The 24227-nt window shown below is 45.0% G+C and overlaps 1 protein-coding gene across 1 annotated transcript in view; it reads right to left on the bottom strand.

The window, feature by feature from the left end:
• Positions 1 to 626: 626 nt before the first annotated feature.
• The window catches only part of LOC139107507 (LIM domain only protein 3), a 72590-nt gene continuing 48989 nt past the window's right edge, over positions 627 to 24227 (bottom strand). Inside the window, exons 5-6 of the mRNA XM_070665167.1 lie at positions 10679 to 10835; positions 627 to 2578 (exon numbers count right to left, since the gene is read on the bottom strand). Coding sequence (XP_070521268.1) covers positions 2420 to 2578; positions 10679 to 10835 — 316 coding nt within the window. The 3' untranslated portion in view covers positions 627 to 2419. The remainder of the gene's footprint in view (positions 2579 to 10678; positions 10836 to 24227) is intronic.

Raw genomic sequence — 24227 nt, 5'->3', positions numbered from 1 at the left:
GACCGGATTTGTCGGCCAATCACGTAGCGCCCTTAAATAATTCAAGGGAGATACGAGCGGCGGATGCAGGAGGAGCGGAGGCAAAATCGAGGCGGCGAAAGTCATTCCGCGTGTTGATTCCCGCGTCGCAACGCCGCGAATCAATATCGCGCGTCCGCGACGGCATAAGCCTTTAAGGAAACTGAAGAAAATAGGGAACGAGGAGGTAAAGTCGGTTTTAGTTGCAGTCCGACGACGCGCTTTGCATTTCGCATAACATCGAAACAAATTTATTAATACTTCTAGTGATAGAACTATAAATACAAAACGTATCTACATACTAGCGAACGTACACACTTCCTTAATTAATTACCTCGGTTCTTTCGTACATCGTGATCCAAGCGCGATCGGTGCTGCGTAATAGCGCCCGTCCGTGATTTACGTGGGAAATGTGGAAAGCGATACCACGGGATACAATGTACAAAAGGGCTCCGATGCTCGCACTGGCTGCGCTTTGTTAAATGTTCATTCGATAGTCGCATAGTACGGTACAAATATGCTTTTAGCGATCAACGGTCGCTGCGTCGAAGACCTTTCGTGTTAGGAACTATGCTGGCTTTATTCTGGAATCGCTATTTATTTTGCGAAAAAAAAAAAAAATTATTACAACTGTCGAAGCGCGTTCGAAAGAAATCCAGTTCCGGGCGACTTCAACGCGGCTCGGTGAATGCGGCTCGCGTTGACGGAGTTGTAGTATATTTATTTTTTAAACTTTGCAGTTTAATTGTGAACGGTATATAATTATTGCCGGTCGTAAGTGACCGTTTTTTTTTTTTTTCTTATTTGCGGTTAAAATGAAACCTGCGAGGTTTACGGTTCTTAAAGATTAGCTTTTCGGCGCAGCTGCCAACCTATTACCGTTCGACATAGGTATTCTTAGCATCGACGACGAATCTCCGAAGAGGGCAGGGAATAAAACATCTCCTTTTTGGCTGCGAGTATTCCTCGTGATCCGATACGATCAGTACGAGCCGGGCCGGAGAGTGAGATCAAGAGAGAACTTTGGGCATAACTCAGTCTCGTTATCTGACTCGCAAATAAGGCAGCGGAAAAGTTCGCGACATCAATCTGGGCCTCTGCTGGGAGATTCGAAGTTGAAACAATGCTTAAGTCACCCCTAACGTATGAGCCCCATGGGGTGGCGAGCCGGTTACCGCTGCAATACCGCGTCGCTTTCTCGAGGCCCGTCGATTCGATCTCGTTCTCGATGGCAAGAGCAGGACCCGCCGAGGGTCATCCTGTGTCTCTCCTCGCCGACACTTCACCACCCTCGACGGGGCGAACGTTAAATGCGCGCCACCAACTTTATTTACCACCCCGAAGTTTCGAGTTTCGGTTCATGACACGCCGGGTGCTACAGATATCGACCGGAAGCCGATAAATACATTTATCGTGAAGTCGAAAGCGGATAAATCCGGGAAAAATCACGAAAAAAAATTTATCTTGTAAATTTCTACGCGAGTCTTTTCTCGGCGTTATTATTTTTTTTTTTCTTTTTTTTTCCCCCCTTTCTTTAACGATACGCTTTAGCAGTCTGAAGTGGATCATGCAAACTCGATCAATTATAATCTAAAGAGCACCAATAGTTTGCCATAGTCGGCCGATATACATCGTTAGTTATCTACTTATCTATTTGACTGCCTATCTACTTATTTATCGTCTAGCCAGTCGAGCGCGGGGGAAGACGAGTTCGTTCGGATACACGAGTCTAATTAAATGCAAGAACGAAAGTCGCATTTCGGATTTATATATTCTTCCCTCACGTCCTATCTTATATTGGAGGAGATTCTATTCGAGAAGACGGAATAATAATTCGTCCGAGATATACGCATTTGCCAAACGATGCTTAAGATAGCGTAGGAGAAACTGCAGTGACGGCAATCTCGCTCATTCGTTAAACGTCAATTTTTAAGATGATAAACACGCGATATACATTTTTATCAGTCTCCTTCTATCGCTCGCGTATGCATTTAAATTCTCCTACGCTCGACCGCGTTGTCTGCAGCACTATCATAATTCCTATATCTGTCCTCTATTTACACAAACTCCAAGTTCGCCCAATCGGTTACGATCGCAACGCGAAGCGGATCGTTTAATGCGGTTATATGATACAATATCTATACGCGGGAACACCTCTTCGTTTGCGATAACTTAACGATACAAAGTTTTTTTTTTTTTTTTTTCTTTTTCTTTCCTTTTTCCTTTTTTCCTCGACAGTTAAGGGATATCCGATTACGCGGAGTTCGCCGCGGGTCGCGTGCAAAAGTTAGGACCGACAGTTTCCGACGATCGGCGCGGTAAACCACAAAGACAATGAGAACGGCACACGAGACGACCCCGGCGCGCGACTCAATCGATATATCGGCGCTTACTTCGTTTGTCATTTGGCATCGTACGATGCTTGCGCATTGATACCGTTTAAATTATTCATGGGGTTCAGGACGTTATGGGCGCTCGTGCTCGCTGGCGCTGGATATCCGTTGTGGTTATGGGCCGCCGCTTCCCCGTTCGCCTGCCGCTGAGGTCCGCCCGGCACGTTCTGCAAGATAAAAGAAGACGCGTGAGGATTACGGGCTGTACGTCGACTGTACGGCACTCGGTGGCCGGTGCCTCTCTTTCAATTTCGCTCGATCGACGATCTTGACTTAGCGGAAAAATTTATGTGACCGGAGGCAACGCGTGTCCTTCACAAAGAGCGGTGGTGGAACAACACGCCGCGAGCGGTGAGTACGCGATGCACACAAAGCTCTTTTTTTCTTTTTTTTTTTACATTTATGCACCGTACTCCGTTAAAGCATTCCTTTTTTTTCCGACAACTAGTGTAATCTAGGATTTATATCAATGCGAGTGATACCGTACCACTGAAGGTGATTTGCACTGACCGCCTTAGTAAACAAATTCTGGTTAGTGAGACCCGTACCCTTGTCTAGATTATAACTCTAGCTGTAACATAGATTGAGAAAGAAGATTTAATTAATTATGATAGTCGCTGGCAACGGTGATGCTGTAAATAGTCGCAACTATTGTCTGAAAAAAGACGACCGCGATTTAACTCGATGAACGATCTTTGAAAAATGTATGTGGTTAAAATATTTAAAACCTAGTAAATCTAAAAAGGGTTTTTAATTAAAAAAAAATTATTTAAGGCAGCGCGAAAGATTAAACAAATTAATACTGGCGTGTAATTAATTCTATATATTTACTCTATCTGGAATCAATTACGAGGAAATATTAATTATTAGAAATATAACTCGTTAATTTAATCACGTCACTGATCTTGACACGTGATTATAAAACGTGTATTGTATGCTGAAATCGATTTTAATATTTCCTATACGTAGCAATCGTGCATTACACATTTAAGTCAAATCGAATAAGCTTTGTGAATTTTGCCAATTTATTCCCGACACGAGTCTTATTTAATCTAGTAAGGAGCATCGATTAAGATTCGCGTTCAATTTATTTTCGAAACTCATTTATTAAGCTCTTAAATGCATATCAGGATGCATGAAGCGAATTTGTAATTCCGACGAATTTAATCCGATTAGGGGGCAGCTTATAAAATCCAAGAATAAATTCGTTCGATCAATCGGCTTCAGCGACGTCGTTATTCGATTTTAGCAATTATTCACGACGCGGTACGTAAAATCCAACGCAGGTTCCAGCCCTTAAGGGGTTGACAACGTTAACGAATTCGCGTTTCTCTCTCCCTCCTCTCCTTCCTTCGTCCCTATAACGTGCCGTCTAAGTCTCCACTTGAAAAACAAAAGGCTGGAGGAATGAATTTGTATCTCGGTGCCCGGGCAAAAAGGAGGAGCGCCACGACTCAACTTGGGCGGTTTCCTCTTCCGTTTTCCCGCAGTCGATTCTTTATCCGTCTCTGTCTCTATCTGGTGGCTACATTTGCGCGCCGGTGGTGCGGAGCACCAGCCGTGGGAGAGGCGGAGAGTGTACTAGCCTAGGTAAAGTGTCGCTGAAAACTTGGAACTTCGCATTCCCTCCGTTCCATCCCGCCTTTATTTTATCTCGTCGATCTCGCTTCCTCTTCATCCTTCGATCTTCGTTGTCGTCTCGTAGCTCTTCGCGAACACGCGTGCACCCCTTTCTCTCTTCCCTTCCCCTCCCCCCTCCTCCTCCCCTGTTGCCCGCCTTTCCCTTCAGTTTCTCTTAGTTTCTACAGTAAAGGTGTTAAATTATACAGGCTTAAAATTCGGCAGACCGTGCGGCTCAACCCCTCGTGACGGAATCCCCCTCCTTCCCCGCTACGATTTCGGCCCGTAAGTTGATCATACTAACTTTCGCACGACGTCGAATTAAGCTTCCATTTTCGGCAATTATCCCGCGCCGCGAAATGTCTCGTTGCAACGCGACGGAACGTCGTCAATCTTCTGCGATATTTTATTCCGAAGAATACAAGAACGTAGAAATCATGAACTTATTAACGACAGATATTAATCGTCTGTTTTTTAAATCTACTCGGCTTTAATTTTTTTTTTTTTTTTTTTCTTGCTTCTATATCTTGCTGCACGTAATGGGGAACTAAAAACGACGAGGGGCAGATCTGTCACGGGACCCTGTGAAAAGAATTATCTGCGAGGTGTCTTAATAAAGCATTTTTCTCGTTTTAAAGCGCAAGAAACCGTAGGCGGCCGCGGAGTAATTAACTCGTAAATAATTATGATAAAAGTGACAAAGCATTGCTAGAGAAATGCTTTATCATCTGTCTCCGTGGCGGGGGCGATTTTTTTTCCTTAGGAGAGATCCTTAAATCTCGTCGTCGTGAGAACCCTTTTCCTCGTAGCCAGCGGGACTTTCTCTCTCTTCTCCTCTCTGTCTCACGTTATACTATCGTCCTTCGGTACATATACCTCTCTCTCTCCCTATCTCTCTGGCCCCGTTCTCTCGTCTTGGAGGGTCTTGCTCGTAATTAAGAAATCTCCGTGGAAGGCTCCAGACCGCCGTTGAACGCTATGGGTTAAATTAAGTCTATGACTTATTCAAGTTTTATCTACAATTGCCAGAGGAGGAATTGCCGTGCTGGATTTACTGCCGGCGCCGTAATCAAACTGTGTGCGTCTTGCGGAATCAGATGCGCACGGCAGATAAGGCTTCCACGTGGGCGCCTCTTCGGAATCGGGCGTTTTCCAAACGTCACAACTTGCCATGGTCTATAGAAAGATAATTTAGCGATACCGTGTCCCGGATAACCCAGCAGCTTTCCTCGCGTTTATTCTCATCTCCCGCTGTAATCTCCCAGTTTTTCTTTCTCCTCCCTCTCGCTCTCTCCCGAGGAGACCTCGCACGCGCGAATAAGACATTAATCGTGACCTGGCGCGAGGGTGGCAAAGCGGGGCCGGGTAGTTTGTAACTGACGGTAAATGCGGAACATCGCCATCGCGAGGGCTCGTAGGGAATCGCGTGTCATTTGTCCGTTGATCTCCTGCGGATGGGAAAACGGCCAGATGCGCGCCGGTTCCTCCCGCTCCTTCGCGCGGCGCGGCTTTTCTTACGTGCAAAAATTAACGCCACCCACCGAGCACGTTCGGGTCCGACCTCCGGCACGGGATGAGAATTAGGCAAGACGTCGTTAATCGCCGCGGGATCGTGCGGGAGCGGAGTTTACTGGCGGGTCATTAGCCCGCCATTCCTCCACCTGGATTCTTCTCGCCGAGGAGACGAAATTAATACGATATTCTTCTTTGTGAAAAATTGATTTCAAATTACTGCAAAATAATCGTACGCAATTATCTACTGTAGAATCTGATCGAGTCGTCAAATTTAATTAAACCTGATTTTTACATATCCTCGCGTGTATTATATTATCGGGTCTTATATCGAGCGCTCCGTTAAAATTCACCGCGTATCTAGTTGTTTCGGTGTCGAGGCGAGCTCGGCCGCGTGGTCGAGCCCCTCGCGACGCAAGTCCACACACTCGCCCGGTAATAATCGTTATAAAAGTAAGCTCGGCCACGTAGCGCATAGCTCTCGGAGTTGTTTCCCAACTAAACTCATAATCTCGTATAAGCTTGCAAGCCGGGCTTTCCCATGCGAGCTTTCTCGGCGCGCGTTGTATAAGGGGCCGCGCGGAGGCTTTACGTGAAATTCAGCCAAGCACGGTGCACCTAATAATGCGCTCGTTAACAAGAACGACGTGTACACGCGCGTGCGAGGGTTCATATGTACGTGCTTCTGCCCGTCTCCCTCTTCTTTACGTCATTTACCTCTTCCGCGTCTATCGTGTCGCGAACACAGCTTACGCCGCGTTAACCGACGGGCGATCTAATCGGCCGATCGATCGACGATTGATCTACGACTTGCTCGGGAAAACATCTCGGCCGCGAGCACGTGCGATAAATCCCTCCAACGCCGCGGTAAATCCTTCGGCTTTTTGACGCACTGACGAGTCGCAGGCGGGATATCTATTTTATATAATTTTATGACGTTCTTCGATGTAATTCTAAACAGATCGTATTCGCATATACACCGATAGAGTATCTACAATGAAGGATTAATGATGGACTAATGGCTTTGTTCAGTGTGGGAATACGCTCGTGGCTCTGTATAGTACTGCATTACGATGATGCGCGTCCATTTCGCTAAACGCTACATTTCGAGGGATTAACCGTGCGCTACATTAATTATTATTAATGGTATCATATCCTATTCTGACACATTCTATTCGGGTATTCTAATGCACACGTTATATCGATCACTAAGTGTTTCATTCACATCGGAGCAACTATTTTAAATCAATTTCGTATAATTAATGTAATAATGGTAATGGGAATTCTACATGATGCAATATTATATTACGTAAAGTCTGCGGGTTTTTTATACATTGAAAATCTTTTAATAACGGAATATCGACCCGTTTATTTCGATAGTTTTTTTTTTCTCCCCAATATTTTAATATTTATATTTGATACTCCGTGCGCAACATTGGAAAATAATTAACAAAGTAGAAAACGCGTTTTCTTCAGCTGCGAAATCTTCAACTTCGTCGAGCTACCGTTTCGAATTCGGTGCATCCGTCACGGATTTATTTCACCCCCGGACAAATGGATATTGAACACTCAGATCTAATAAAAGCGACGTTAAACCGAAAGTTTAATTTCGTCGAAATTAGTCGGCCGTGTTCAACGAACTTTCAGGAATCTAATCGCCTGGAAGCAATATAGAGGACATTGTAATACCTCATTCCCCGTACGAATTTCGTACTGCGCACATTGATCCTCTTAAATTCCCATGTACCTTCCGTCTTGGCATTAGCATATTATCTCACCTCCGCAACCCCCTTTTCCGCCCCTCCGCGCTTCACCCCGTCTCCCTTCTAGCACCTCGGCCCTCTTCCCCCTCCGATTCGCGAAGGACTTCGCAGACACTCGAGAGTTTGTTTTAAAACTCAGATAATCGTTTCGAACTCTCATCGTGTCTTTCTCTTTCTCGTTCTTACCCCGCGTCTATATTCCCCGGCTACGTTTTCCCCTTTCAATCCCTCTCCCTGCCGCCGCCCGCGTAGGTCCCGAGGGGAAAATTAGACCGAAATAAAAGTTCTCGCCAATTTTTAAGCGCGTTACACTTGTCTCTAAGGAGGATGAGATTGCGCGGCGGAGATCGAAGCTCCTCGTCGTGAAACATAGCCGTAGCTCCGCGAGTCCTTTCGCCGTCGCTATTTGCGGAGCAACGGCGTTTTTCTTTAATTGACTTTCTTTTAAAGGCACGAGCCGTAACGCTTCCGCCAACTTCTTTATCCTGGAATTATTTTGACGGCCCGGCAATCAAAATAAACTTTTTACGTAAATTATTAATCGCGCCGATCAAACGGGAGAGCGCGGCGCAACAATAAAAGAGCGTAGTCGTTCTCGAGGCAATTCCCGCGGATAAAACTCGCGGGCCGACGCACGATAAAGTTTCAATAGGTCGGCCATGATATCGGAAACGATCCGTCATCCGCCTGCAGCGAGACAACTCGATTGTCGATGCTGACGGTTAAAGGCGGTCCAGCCCCGCCGCTTCCTTTCACTCCCTCGTCACCCCCGCCCCCCGATTCATCCCGGATCAGGTATACTCGAGTTATTCGTAAGCAACACTCCCCGGCATTATTCGCCGAAAGCGCGGTAGATCTTCCACGGGGCTGAGAAAGATTGGGACAGCTGTCTGTTCTCAGGCAATCAGAAAAACTACCTTCCCTTCCCCTCTTCCGCTATCCGTGCGGCGGTACTTCACCGTCCCCGACGAGCCACGGCTTAAGGAAAATACAAGGGTGGCAGCTGCCTTCAAGACGAGCACCCTCTTCGCGGTTTTTAAGAATCTTAACGCCTTTCTCCCTCTGCGCCTTTCTTCTATCCTTATTCTTCTCGCGGCGCTTTATAGACGCTCTCAATTTCGCCCTCGCGCTTTATCAGAGCGCTAAATCTAACGGTACGTTACTTCGTTTCTTTGATATCTCATCGATTTTAATCCGCGCCGGTCGACGTTCGGTCATTTATTTCGCACGCGACATATGTTCTCTCTCTTTAAAGACAAGTACGTGGCGCATGCTAATTCCTCTTTATTTAGATGCAAAATGTAAAACGACCCTCGGGGACGGATAACTATCTTGAGTGTTCTCCACGATCGAAGATATTCGCGCTCCAGGAACGAGATGTCAAGAGGGATCCATCAGGCTTTACCGTAATAGATGCACAGACGACATTAGCATGCCGCGCCGATTATTGGCATTAGTCTGCCATCCCGTTATTTCGCACACCGGTCATTTATAACCCGTAAACCCTCCGAGCGAATCGATATTGCGTGTGAAAGCTGCTGGATCGCGCAATATCGCGGAATACACCGCGGACGTGCCAATTTTTCCCGATTGACGGTACGAGAATTTACAGAAGCGCAGAAAAAAAAAGAAAAAAGAAAGCAATGGTATTGATTTTTTCTCGCGTCGGACAATAAAAAAAATCTATTAATTACAGCAACGCGTCTCTCCGACTCTCGACTTGTTCGCGAAATTTTAAGACGCGAAACACCCCATCCAGTTTTAAATCGTTTTTTTTTTTTTTTTTGTGGGCGTTTGAGCGTCCCCGAAAAATGTTTACACGGAGCGGCCTTGTGTACACGCGAGCCGATTTTTCTTTAAACGCGAATTAGAAACGACGCGACACTCACACGCACGGCCCAGGAATAGAGTCCCAAGGGTTACCAACCCCTGAATTACATACAGCTCGCTAGCGAGGGCGACTAAGGGTAGCGAATTTGCATATTATAAGTAGTACACGTTACCGAGCTTGATATCATCGAACCGGGGACGTCGTTATTCTGTGCATGCGTACGATTCAAGCGCGCGACGAGCACCTACGACCCCCGGCCGCTTCCCCGAGACGCTCCGAAGGTTTAAACTCCCGCGATGAACACTTTACTATGGCTCTTTAACGATCTTCTAATAATGGAGACGAGGGTAAGCGATATTATTAGCAGCGATTGCCAGTGACACGTTTAACGACTCAATTTTCGTGATAAAAGCTTGCTTTACATTTTCACGAAAAAGACTCGTGCTAGACTTTAATTTTTTCTTTTAAATATGAGTAAAACATTTTAATATCGCGATAATAAAACGGGATTTTTTTTAATTTATAATATTATTACCGTGATAATTATTTTCAAGAAAATATCGCGAATTAGAATACGTGACAAGTTATTATACAAGGAAGACGGGGCGGGATCCTTGCAAGACGGCACCCGGATTAAATGGATAGGCTCCTAAGGTCGAGTAGGACGTGGTCCTTCGTGCGGCAGGAGCTTAAGATATTGTTTCGAAGCAACGCTGTTGCCTTAGGATAATCAAGAAGACTTAATCCCAACAAGCTTAACGCCGATGAGTTCATAATTCTGGACGTTCCCGCTCGCGAAAATCGCCTCGTTGCTAGTCATGTTCCTTATAATTGCAGCTTCAATTTTATACGTCCTCTCTAATTGTTTTGCTAAATTTAGAAAATATATTTTTAACAATTCGGCAGAGAGAAGAATTTATTCGCAACGTCGTTTTTTTCCTCGGCAGAATTAATTTTTCTCTCGTGTTATAAAAGTTCTTAAATTGTTCTCGCGATTATATAAAAAAAAAAATTAAGTGCGACGACTTCGCCATAGTTTAACGAAATAGCTCTCGGAAGTCTAACGATCTTCGTGAAGAGTAAATTCTTTCGCACGTCTCGGCTTCGAGGCGGAGTAGGAGCGAATCGTTAAGGCATGCGACGAGACTTGCTTAACGGGCAGAGCTTAATTAATAAGGACACGCGATATCCTAACTCGTAAGACGATGGTAGGATGATAAAGCATAGCTGAAGCCCCCGGGGAGCCCTTTGTTGTCGAGAGGGTCAGGACGGGCGACCTGCCACTTTAACCCGCCTTAAGGGGTTGCGCCTTGAGGAGTTCGAAACCTTACGAGTTTGAAACCCGATGGCCAGGGTCCAGGCAGAAGATTCCACGATGCGCTTGCTTAGCTGCGTTTCACATAGAATTATCACGTAACGAAAATATACGCTCGTGGACCGACTGACCTGTTCTTTATAATATAACATAAAGCTCTGAATTTTTTCCGTATCGCCGTGCGCGCGAGTTTCGCAACTGATAGATACAAAATTTTTTTCTTTACCGGCGGCTGAAGATGGGTCACTTGTCTCTTGATGTGCGCCAGAGTCGCGCTGGGCGGCGGATGCAGAGCCATATTAGCGAAGACCAGTCTCTCTTCGTAATCGTATTCGCAGAGGATCTTGTTATCACAGAGATAAAATCTGTCGCCCACGCAAAATCTGTAACCAAAGGTGAAACGGTCTTAAGTCACGATAATGAGTTACCTTGAAAATGGTCTACGAAATTATTATTACATTATATTTACAAATTTCAATTCAGATCGGTAATGAGAATAAGCGAAAACGTTCGTTGTCGCGTCGGCTCGTAACATTTAGAAGTGACGGAGGCAAGGGAAGGAAATCGGTAAAACGGTAAAGCGTGCTAATTTCTTTTAAGGTCACTTTCCGCTTCGCTCCGCCGAGGAAATTGCTAGAAAATAAAAACAGGCAGCGAAACGGCGCCCCTCATCCACTTCCTCCGGCATCTCCCGAGACTCTCAAATGTATTCACAGACATCGGCACTCGGATCACCGCGATTGGAAATCCCTGCAGTTCTCTCGTTCCTCTCTCGTTCCACTTTACGGGAACGCTTCTTCTTTACCACGCGTTATTTCTAACAGATCTTAAACAGAAAATCCTCGGTAAATCGACACGTACGCGAGCTTGACGTTTGTTCGCTCTCGGATGTCGGCGAATAAAATCAGAGGGACGACACCGAAGAGTGTATTTTAAAATTCAGCGTATAAAAGTCTGGGATTTCGGGAGTAATCCGACACGATATACATCGCGTTGCACGCGGATTTCGGGACCGGTGGCGAGGTACCGAACGTGCTCGGCTTGCGATATCAGAGAAATAAGGTTGCCGCCGAGGGGTTATACGCATCGGCCAACTGTCGCCCGCGCGAGCGGGCTGGCGGGGCCTTTAAAATCAAAGATTTCACATTTTTCGCTTTTATTGCCGGTTTAAAAGTCAATTTTTTTTTTCCTCCGCCTCGCCCTTTCGGGTGGGGAAGGCGTCCGCATAAAGGACGTTACGCCGGAAATGCTAAAGAGCCATGAAAGCGGGCTTGTAAGGGCGGCCGGCGCTTCCACCGCGCCACAATGGATCGAAGATCCACGAGGGACACGAAAATCGTTTCGCCGGGATCTACGAGACTTGAAAATTCCCGTCAGGCGCCGAAGACATCACTCTCCGAACGTTATACATACCGCCGTATATCGATCGCGATATGACGGGCGTGTTCGCGCGATTTGTCTTACAAAAGAGCTCGCGAAAACTTGGAGTCGTCTTTGGAGCACGTCGGGTCCCTCGGATATCATTAATGTAGAGAGAGAATTCGGTGGGAGTCAACCCTCGTCTCTTTATTTCTTATAACTTATAAGAATACCTTGGGCACCGCCGTATTTTTAATTTTACTGCAGACATTACAGAACGCGCGCGTTTATTATTCTGGATTTTTTTACGTTACAGAAAACTGTTTTTTTATTTAATATTTTTTAGTAGCAAATTATGAATGAATATATATTTTAACATGGTACTTTAAGTACTCCTCGTTTCTTTAAATGTAATTTACTATACATTCAGACATTAATTAATAAGAGAATAAAACGGAATTTGTGATACATTGAATTAAATATTTAATATAATATTCGGTGTAAATAAAATATATTTTATACGTGTTATATATCTGTTTATAGGTAGCGAGTTAGGAACATAAACGGAGGTTGACGGCCGGTCTTGAAGGTGTTTCGCACGACCAAACGGTACGACCAAACAGTACGAGTTCTGCATTCCTTCGTCAAAAACCAAGCAGGACGTAACGAGCGGAGCTTCGTATACAACGAAGGTAAGTACTTATACATCTTAAGTTTGGAGAAGTATATTACACATATGTATGTATTTATTCCCATACGAAATGAATCAAATGAGCAAAATTATTTGAGACCTTTACCTAATTAGATAAAGCGATAAAAATAGCGCGTCGAGTTGAAACAATTGTTAACAAATTTGCCTTTGATATGAAAGCGTACATGAAAATTTTTTAATATTAATAGAAAAAAAAAATCCGTGTCTCAATCTAGAGTAACTTACGACGTCGAAGACGTCGTCGATGAGCCGTGTAAACTTCCAACGTTAGTGCAAATGCCAGGGTAAAACGCGGCCCCGTTCGTAATTCACCGGTGAATAATAAAAGCATTTTCCGTAAGGGGGTACATTGGCCACATACGGCTATTGCGTATTCAACGAATGTGCTGTCCCGCACGCGGGATCCTGTTTGGGTTTTATGTCGGGATTTCTACGCCGAGTGGTTTATACCGGCGCTTATGTAAATGCAGACGTGATTTTTTTCACCACCTACTCGAGCCACCTGAACGAGCGCGCGCGGCACATTTGTAGCATTCGAAACGAGCTGGTCGGCCGACGTCGTCTCCTTGCGAGAGAACCATGAAATCGCAATGAGATTCTACGACATACGTTGGATTCCGTATTTCGCGAAATCTGCATTTTTTTTTTTCGGTGAACTCAGCGATGTTTCTTTACGGGCGTCGTAGAGAAAATTCGTACGTCGACGAAATTAACGTGCGCAAAATGTGCAGTTTTATTTATTCGAAATGCATGATAGTTAGGACGTGTACTTTCTTTTGACACTTATAATTGTTCTGATTTAGAAGACTAGTTTTTTTTTATTGTTATTATTTCTTTTTACGGCTATTGCGGCAACCGAAAGATATTTATGACGTTCAATACAAACGAGAACAAATTTGGATTGAGATTCTTAATATAGATTCCGCTATAAATACAGGTTTATCGATTACGATGTCGGACAAATATTTCGATGGTGAAAATCGTATCGCGTGACTTCGATTTTATTCACCGGCATTACACGATTTTGTTATTTCACCGTTGATTCAGAAATATAAATACGAATAATTATGCATGTATTAGAATCCTCGTTGAAATCCCGATTTGAAATAGCGACCGACGATTCTATATTCAGCCTGATTGGTAAAGACGTAATTGAACTTAAAATATCAGCCCGATTATCACGTGAATCCGCGATGTCTCGGTCGATAGCCGAGTGTGGGTTAATTGTAATATATAAATACGCTCCGATCCGTTCGCCGAAATTAGGGCACCGTCGTGAACCCGAGGTACATTAACGATTTCGTACGACGTGCAAGTTTAGCATCCGCCGTCGATAGCATTATTAAATTACGCCGCTGATTTAATTAGACTGAATGGTCTCGCGTCTCGTGAAAGAAGTTTAATGCTACCTTAAAATATGACGCTTTGATTTGGAACTCGATCTCGCCGCCTCGATTTCCTTTGTGGATAATTTACGGGCCGATAATCTATCTATAAGATAATATATTTAGGCGATGTGTTCTTTTACGCGGCGGGTCTCGTTTCGCGAAATAAAGAGAACAAAGGGAAACGAACGAAGAGCCAGGGAGAAAGAGAGATACAGAGGATGTGTGCGATCGGAACGCGTAACCACCATAAAAAGCAATGCGCCGTCGTAACGGGGTACGATAAGTACCGCGCTACGGAGCAAAATCGATCCCGGGGGCAGCTTCGAATCATGCACCATAAAAAGGAACATTACGGGACGTAGGTGCGAGAGGAGAGGGAGGAGGATGAGTTTCGACAGGAAAGAACGATCCTTTATAATGGTGTCGCGATTTCGCGTCCAGATACGCGCTATATTTTCCCCCGATAAACGCTGTTTCTGTAATCTGCCGGCGCTAAACGCTCGGGACATTAGTATCGCGGCATTCCCGTGCGGCGGTGAGCCGAAAAAGTTCACCCGCGTGTGCTTGAAACGTTTCATTAAGCCTCGAAATTAAATCGGAAGAAAGGGATTTTGTGGTTCACATTAATGGTTATATTAAATTGCAATATATAAGTAATATTATCAATTTGTGATATTTAATAACGTGGGCGAACGCGATATTTCATTGATAGTAGTTATTATAGATTTCATTGAATTAAAGGTACGAGCAGGAATAGTTTCCATACTGGAATTTATAGAGTGAAATACGATAGGCTTCATTATACATATATACACATATAATATGCATTGCTTTCATATATACATATAAAAAAATTTTTTATTTTATTATTAATACTGTATTATAATAAAGCAGCATATTGCGCGGAAAGAATTCATAAAAAGCTTGCCGGGCAACCCGTTAGGCGATCGAAATGCGCGTTTCTCTTGTCGCTGCTAAGTCGAGAGAAAGCCTCTGAGATTCGTTGGCAAACAGCGCGAACTCCGCAATGTGGAACGGGAAACCCCAAACGGCAACACTTTGGCGGTAGTCAAGATCGGAGGGAGAGGTTTGCTCGAAGCCGAAGAGGGTCGCGCGGAATGAATTTCGTACCCGATCGCGGAGTACTTCGAAGTCTTCTTTGAGAACAAAGGAGAGAGAAAGATAGAGGGAGAGAAAGAAAGAGAGAGAGAAGGAGTCTAGATCGAGGCAGATAGGAGTGCGTAGGTGTGCGTTTGTATATGATAGACTCGGGGGGAGAGGAGGAGGCGGAGAGAAAGCCAGGAAAATGTATCCTGCCGGTAGTTGGTGGGTGCTCGTACTCAATTTGCATCAAACTATGAAGAGACAGACACCAACGACCGCCCTCTCGTCCCCCCTTGCTCCCTGGATTCGCCGCTCTCTAACACCTGATGGTTGCTGCGCCTCCGTCCTCCCGTGCGACGCTCCGCAGCCGAGACTAACGCGTTTAGCAGAGACTCGAACCCCTAATCAGATCTTCCGACGGCAGCGGGCTTTCTAAGGTGCCGCTAAGTGTGAAGTTAATGGAGTCAAGACGTCGCGCCGAGACGCAAAATCCTTGCCGCGCGTGACTGTCCCGGATTATCGCTATTCAATACAATTGAAACGAGGGCATTCTTTATACATCACGTCGCCGAAACCGATGAGAGAGAGAGAGAGAGAGAGTGATAAATTGCAGAGCTCTTAAATACTTGATCTTATCAGTTATTAATTTTATATTGTTAAATATAGTATTTTTATATCACGCTTTTATCGATGTAGAAATGCCGCAGTGCAATCAGAATCGATTCTATGCTAAACGAGTTCGTCTCCCCTCCGTGCATTGAACCGATTAAAAATTCACATCGGCTCCAGTTGACGTTTATGATTGCGCCATCGGACGGTTACCTCGCTCGCGCGGCGCGCACTTCGTCGCGATAATGGCTGCTTACCTAGCGCGTTCTCCTGTTAATTAATTCAGACTGTCAGGGGTATCGGGGAGTCGTGGCGCGCTAATTCGATCAGCAGTGAATTCGCTCGCTCCGCTGGCGAGGGCTCTCGCCCGTCAGGCTTCCGGGGAAGTACGAGGAGGAGAGCCTTCGCTTCCACGACGGATTTGCTCCGCAGACAGTTGACGTCGCTATCTAAATGTCACTCCAGAAGCGTGTCGGAATGCCACTCGATAACACAAAGCGGCAGGGCGCGCCGTCTCGAATCACGTCTCATTGTCCGACGCGCGATCCGCGATCGCATGCGCGAACGATGGACGGACGCGGAGAACTTCCGCGTTGCTATCGAGGCGACGTTTAAACAAGATGCGCCGGGGAGAATGCCTTGCGCGCGTGTCACTTTCAACGGGGCGAAATTCCGGTGAATCGCGGCCGCCTCCGCGATATGACGCGCGGCGTTTAGAACGAAAGCGCCGGGGGAATACGATCCTACCTGCCCGTCGAAATCAATCGCGCGAGTCACGCGTTAATTGGCTCGGCCACTTTTAGGTACCACATTTAGTTTCTCGTATCGGCTGTAAGATATAATCAATTTCTATTTAACGATTAATAATTTGATCGCAAGACCGGGCATTAATTTAGCCATGATTATTTTCATTATTTATTAACCGTGATATATTACTGATTATTTAATAACCACAATTACTAATCACTTGATTGCTTAGTAAACACACTCGATATCCATTAATTTGATTACATATTTAATCAGTTCTGTATTATATTAATTTGTACAACAAAGATCATATTTCTGATTTTTTTTTTTTTTTTCTAATAAAATGCTATTTTAAAGAAAGCGTAAAAAAAAAATTTGCGATTGTTACTACAGGCAAACGTTTGATTACTAATTAATTGTTCGGGTGATAATTACTTCGATAATAAGTACACCGTAATTAATTACTCTACAATGCTGGTGTTATGCAATACGAAGTGTCGTTTAAGCCGAAACGCTTCGTCTCAAAGATATCGCGTTTACTTCTGCTGGGCTTAGGGCACGCTTTTGCAAAGCGGGCGCGGAAACGCGCAGAAATCGTTGCCATTAACCATTCCGGCCAGGCGTTCAACCGTAAAGCACGCGGAGGGAACATTCGTCTTTCTATTAATTTCTGGGCGGCGCGAAATTACGCGCGTCGGCCGACCCTAAGCCATATTAATATCGTAGATTACGAAGGAAATTAAGACAGCGATGGGTCGCAGATACCGCGGCGGGATCCGACGTTGTTCCTTTGTTACTTACGGCGAAAGGGTTGAGAATAGTTGAATCGCGCCACTCTCGCGCGTCGCACAGCTGAGAATAGCGTAACATTCGGTTGATTAAAAAACGCGGAGCGACCGCAATAACGGAATAATGATCTTCGCAAGCCTCCGATATTAAGACAAAAAAAAAAAGAGACGCGTAATATATTGCTCGTAGAGACGATCGCAATTTGAAACGACGTCGAGTTTGTCGATGTCAGTTGCACCCCGGATTTAAATCGCATTGCTTTTAAAGGTAACGCGAGGAATCATTATCCCATGTTGTACTTTGTTCGAACGACTGTTCGCGTTTATGGCGCCATCGAGCTCGCGGCAGTGCGCATTGATACGACGGGACCGATAAGAACGCCGCGCGGTTAAACATCACGGCGATCGACCAGGTCTATCTCGCGCACGTCGAAAGACGTCTTCTTCTGCTTCTCCTTCGCCCGAGAATCGATTACCGTCGCTCCCGTAACGGCAGAAAAACTTTTAAGACGCGGCGGAATCACATCAAAGATTATTTCCGCCAATAAAACGGAAGTCGAGTCTCGGCCGGGGAGACACTCCGCGAATCGCTCCGCGTGGCGTAACAAGACGGGGGAACGGGGAGGTCGAGGGCGGTTAAGGGCTGTCTAAAGGGTGGCTCATAGCGAGATCGGCAAGTCTGGCAATAAATCTACGGTCGCCCGGAGCGAGTACTTATCGGTTCGCCAAGATCGCCGCCGACGTCACGAGTCGCGCGAAATCCCCGGCGGGCCCTCGTCTTCTTCAAATTGACGTCGCAGATCGGGATCTGATGTAACGACTAGTAGTTACGGCGACGTTTTGTGTACGTGAAAGTACTGAGAGAATTGACAACTTTAATCATATTAATTTAATTATATTAATATTTTCGTGACTTTAACGCGATATCTTGATACGTAAAAATACTATTTTTTCGTTATTTATTTCGGGATTGTTATACGACTTACAAGCAGTATATACTTAAGTTCTCTCGGCATTACGTAGCTTCGTGTAATGTAGCCGACCGCGCAAACTTTAGGGCAAGGCGAGGACCCCGGCGCGTGTAGTCGGATCGGAGGGCAAAGTTACCATATCGCGCGCGTTCGTGTAGTCGTGACCGGCGGGCATTGTCAAGGTTTCGTTCGGGCAAGTTTGCCGGCCCCGTGATTTCACTCCGGGCGGATTCGCCCGGATTATTGTCAAGAGAGAGAGAGAGAAAGAGAGAGAGAGAGAGCTCGACGTAAGGTCTACTTATCGGTATTGATTGATAGCGCCAATATTACCTCTTCCTTGACGTTATGAAAATAAATCCCGACCTGGTATCATATTTTTAAGACAGGGATATTCGTATAGCGAAATCGAGATGACATTTCTGGAAATATCGCGGTTTCGATTGCGCTCGTTAATTACCAATTCCATCAATTATTGTCGCAAGCACTTTCGCTTCGTTGAACTACGTTTAACGGCCGTTTCGTCGGACGCCGGCCGAGCGCGCTACAAATTTTGTAACAATTCGGTATGATGTTGTCAGCGATCTTCGTTCCGCATCAAACGCAAGGGAATACTGAACGAAATGTATACAGCGAAGTGCACGGGACATTTAAAAAGCGTTGATTCAATTTTACGCTCAAAAGCGAGGCTGCCCTCGATCCATAGCCGAGCGCTGTGGATGACAGGGATACCGATGATGGTGTTGACGTTCCTATAATTCGACTGGAAAATATCAGAACAAGTTGCGTAACTGCGAAAAATATCCAATTGTCTCAAGCTTGTCTGTTTTTAAAATTTTATTTAACTTTAGCAGCCCCGGATCAATTTTTCTCCTTCGTACTTCTAATTAGTCGATCTTTGTGAAATTTAACGATTAAAGAATATTAAATATACGTTGAAAATTTTCAACAACATGTTTGCGAGAATATCCAGAATTAACTCTTCTGTTTTTAAGTTTAACGTCTTTACGTTCGATCGTATTTTCTGCACCGTTAATTAAGTGTATTAAATATTTGATATTTGTGTCAAATTATTGCCTTGAAGACGCCGGGATCTTTACAATGCAAGAAGCCTGAATCTGTGGCAGGCTTAATCAACAAATTGGTCCCCTAAGGATCCTCGGTCTTCCGGCGCAATGCCGTGAACACGCATAATTCAAAGTTGCACGGACCGCAGTCTAATTATTCAATCTTGTCGAGAGAGTTAGCTCGCAGAGGTCCGCTGAAAACTTCGCATTACGTTAGCGTTCTCGAGGTCGCGTTACGCGTAAAAGCGAGAAAAGTTTCCAATCGAAATATCGGCGTGTCGTTAATTTTGCTCCATTTGTTTGAGAGGCAAACGTTGACGGATTATGACGTTGGGCAACTTGTCGGCGAAGTTTTACCTCGTTCGGAATTTCAGCCTAAACAAGCTACTAGCTTCCTTATCCTTTAGCCTCCACCTTCAGCTGACAGCCTTATCTTCCATAGGGCAGCTTGTTTGACTTCCGGCGATGTCTTCTCCTGACCGGACGCACTTGATAACTTGAATACCGCGGGTCTATCTCGGAGAGCGACGCCGGAGAGACGGCGATAGAGAAAACAAGTACGATAGAGTAAGCAAGTGGTCGAAAGACAGGCCTGCTATCGGGCTTAGTCAACCTAATCCTTTCCGTGGGCCGGCTTTGCATTAAGTAAAGACCGTCGACTTGGTCGAAAGCCATGTGTTCTTCTCTATCGTCTTGTCACTCTGACGCGTTTTTTTGATAAGAATTTTATTTTTTTTTTATTTTAGAATAATTTTTATTTAAAAACGAATTATATCTTGCGAGCGGCGTGACTTTTGCCGAAAATAATTCAAAGTTTAAACGATCGAGGTTCTTTACGACCTGACGTCCGAGTCCGTCGAACATTAAGAACGAAAGAAAGAAGGAGGTTAATCCACGGAGCGAGGTAACGGCCATATTTCTCAATAAACAATAAATCAACGGGGTCGCCTAGGTATAACGCCCCCTCTTATGGATCTACCTTCTCTTTCATTCGCAACTCCGTCGCTCCGTTTCTTCGAAATAAACTCTCTCTCGCTCTATCGCACATTCTCTTATTTCCTCTCGTTTGCTTGTACATATCTCTTCCCGCTCTTCTCTTTCTACCGTTCAGCGAGTCTCCGGGCCCCATTAATCTATGGTTATCTACGACCCGCGCTGGATAAGTGCGTCGGAATGAGCCATTTCACCCTTGGGAGTTCGAATCCATCCTCCACCCTCGTAAGAGAAGGCCATCGAGAGACTGGCCCTTGGGCATCCTCTTTTGCCCTCGCGATGAGCTGTGCAAAACTCGCTCCTTAACGAGATCGTAACGACGACGGATGCTCGGGCAAAAATGAAAGAATCAAGAGTCGCTTCTCGTAGGGCATTGTAAAAAAAAAAGAAAAAATTTCCGAGCAATATTTTCGCGATGTTAAGAGAAAAATTACCAAATTACTGCTGTACGGCAAAGCCGTCGGAATTGCGCGATGAAAAAGACAACGGTGAAATTCTCCCTTTTCCTGCCGCGTCGCGCGAATAAATTCTGAAACTTCGAAGTGGTATCAAAGCGGCGTAAAAAGGTACAAGAAACGCCGAGTGGTCGCGATAAAACTGCGAGGACGCGTAAGGCGGGTACGCGAACGATCTCGTTCCCTCGTTTCTCGGCTTTCAGGCAGCATCCGGTCCTAGCCCGCGCGCCACTTCGTCTCCGCCGCGGTGAATAATGCTCGTAGGTTATCTTTTCACCTTCGAGTCTCGTAAGTAAGGCGGAAAGCGACCCCTGTCTACTCTCTCCCTCCTCCTCCTCCCCCCCCCGGTTCTCGGCCCGACCTAACGAACTAAAGAACAAGTTTACTTTGCATGCGTCCCGGCGGCTCGCCAAACCCCCTGTCGTCGGCAACGCGGACGACGATGGGCCGCGCCCTTATCGCCGGAAAAGTTAAGTGGAAGAAAATGCGCCGGCTAAGAACGCGGGAGGGCTGGCTCGAGTTGGCGAGCAAAGTTGAAATTGATGCACTAGACGAGTGCTGAAATATACGAAACTTACGCTCGTCGAATGCCGTTTGCGCGAGGGAAACAGAAGGCGAGAGAATAAAATTGATTAAGATACGTATGTGTCGGTTCTCGCGACGTGTCTTTTATATTTGAGTGAAATTAGCGTGAATTTATAATAAAGCCATCGGGACGTCTTACGTTATCATTCACCGGCAGATAAAATAGCTCTGAACAGTAATTATATTATACATTTTAATGAAAAGCCATTTAATTAGCGCGATATTAAATTTTCGCGATCAATTATTAATTTTTAGAAAGTATTTAAAAACTTTTTCGCTTTTTTTAAATATTATTTATATAATACATATACATTTATATATTAAATTATACTATAGCGGTATTTTTGTTTTGCGTCAAAGCACAAGCCTCTTATAGCGCCGTTTCCCTCTAAGATAAGCAGCCGTACATTTAATTAAATCGCCAAACGAAGCCGAACCCGTCGATACCAATTGCGGCTGTGATAACGCGTTCGTTTAAGTTTTCTGTCGGCTTCCCGAACCTGTTCCGGGCTTTGTCGATACGTTTTGAGCTTTCTCGATAATTTTCGGACTTAGCCGAACAAAGATGAAATATAAAAGGGCCCGTTCCGAACGAGTCCGGTCTCTCGTCAGTCTCTTCCGAGTCTTCGCAGTTTTTTGAGTCTCTATTTTCTTCGCGCGCGACAGCCATCCTCATCATAAAATAAAGTAAAACTCTAAGTTACGGAAGGAGGCATTTAAAAGAATCAGTTCCTCCTCCCAAACCCCCCTACAATACTTAATTTTGCATTAATTATATTCACATCTTTAGATTGATAATGTAATCTAGTAATGAGACTTAATCAGCAAACGCCGCGATACATCCTGCAGTTACAATCTCGTGATACACGGTAGTAAAATATTCGATATAATATTTGGCATTTAAATGCCTTTATTTTAACGCGTTAAAATACGTAAAGGTGTTGAGTGTACACAAACAAAGTCAAACGAGCCTACCTGACTCGCGAGGTCAGCTCCCCACTCTACCACCCCTACCTTGAGAGCTCAGCCGTAGGTGAGCCACGCGGTACGTAGCAGCTCGCACTTCCGGGCACGTGTCGAAATAGATATATCGCGCGGACGAATCTAGTATCGCGGTCACACTTTCTACGACTAATGATCTTCACGCAGAGAGTACGTGTGAGTAAAATACTTTACGTAAGACACTTCTAACTAGGTAGAACGAAAGAACTCGAATTATCTCATTTATTCAGTCTTGTGGCGTGTCGCTTACATGGTTATACGTACTTCTCCCCGTATCCACGACGTTGCCCATGTCTTTTAACTAACCAAAATTCGTTTTCTGTGTAGATTAAAGCCCAGAGAAGCGTACGTTCGTCGTTGATATGGAACATACGAACCACGGGCGGTTCGTCGGGCTATTTTTTTCGGGAGCTTCGTTGAATATAATCGGGCGTAAGAAATTTGTTGCGACTTTCATAACCGGGAGTGCCGCCTAAGGTCGTGCGTTAGATTTTCATTAATATTTAGCTCTCGCGATGGTAGTTATAATCCGGTCGCGGTGTTCGCGAGCTTTCGTGAGTGACCAGTGGACAGAGGAGGACTCAGAAGGCAGGCACGACGGACTTTTCTGGTGTTCTGAGAGGAGGAGGAGGTTCAGGGTGAACACATGCTTCGGCAGAGCAACTTTAAGGTAAGAATCATTTTTTATTTAGAAAAATTATTAATTTTACATTATCGAGATTGCTTTAATATCAAAATAATAGTTTAATAATTAGTAAAAAAATTATTTTTAATTCTGAAAATTTGGATTAATTCTGGATTTGATCTTTTTGCGTAAATTTTTTTTTTTTACATAGTTTACGTTCTTTGCATCGTCTCTACAATTTATATTCTATTTTCTATGTTACAGAATCGTCGTAGCTGTAACTCTGCCGCTGCGCATCGAACTGGTGAGTGAAAAATATTTCTGTAGATAACGGTGGTGGGTATTATACGCAAAAAAAAAAATAAAAAAAAAGAAAAGTAGGATTGGTATTATAATAAAAAATAAAATAACATAAAATATATAAAATAGCGTTAATATAAAACAATTAATCACGTGTGACATTTATTCTTGCGGTTCCTTTTGAGTAAATCAAGCAAAAATACATCTTCTTTTTAGCAGTACAAATCAGTACTGCAAATTAACTTGCATAATCGGGTGGGTTTTATATATATATATAATTTCTCTTATCCCGTACGTATTTCGCGAATGCTGTACGCAGCTCAGTAAAATACCGTCGGACGTGACGAGTGATATTATAACACGCCACCTCTATTCCCGTCGCGTGCCGGTAGATACAGCGTGTCTAACGCAGACTTTGCGTAACTCAGAAGCCAAATGCGTCAGAAAGGGTGAAGGACAACGCGCGCCTTAGCTTGACTATGATCTGCCAGAAGCAGACTCGCGAGATGATCGCGCTCGTCCGTGAGGCACTCTTTTAATTACGTCAACGTCAGGAAATCGTCTTCTCGTTTCGAATTCGCGGAAATAAATTCGCCTCGTCGTTTCCATTTCACGGGAGCTAATTTCATTGAGATGCCGGATGAACCGGGAACTCATCCGAGAGCGTGAGAAAAACGGGGCGGCGCGGCCGATTGTGGCGAGAATAAATTCTTCTCGTTGCCGATAAACATCGGCGCAGTGGCATTGTTTCGATGCAGCGTCCGCGATCGTGACGAAGCACTGGGTGGGCAGATTATAAATCGCGAAGGCTGCGGGGGTGGCGGGGCCGGCCGCCGTTCGATAAATTGGGATTTTATTATCGCTAATAACCATCCAAAATTATTATGCGTTGATATTTATGCGGAGGCTAACCGCCCCTTCCTCCACATTCGCCCGCTCGCATATACCCGCGACACGCACCGACGGGTGCAAACCGCGCCCTTCCGCGCGCGCGGGTGTGAGGCAGGCGATTTTGGTGATCGCATTTTGGCTATTATTTACGCGTCGCGTGCATACGGTTTTCGCCTCTACGG

Source organism: Cardiocondyla obscurior, linkage group LG13 (assembly GCF_019399895.1).
Source record: "Cardiocondyla obscurior isolate alpha-2009 linkage group LG13, Cobs3.1, whole genome shotgun sequence".
Classification (NCBI taxonomy): domain Eukaryota; kingdom Metazoa; phylum Arthropoda; class Insecta; order Hymenoptera; family Formicidae; genus Cardiocondyla; species Cardiocondyla obscurior.
The sequence above is the reverse complement of the archived record's forward strand: the minus strand, read 5'-3'. Positions and strand labels throughout refer to the sequence as shown.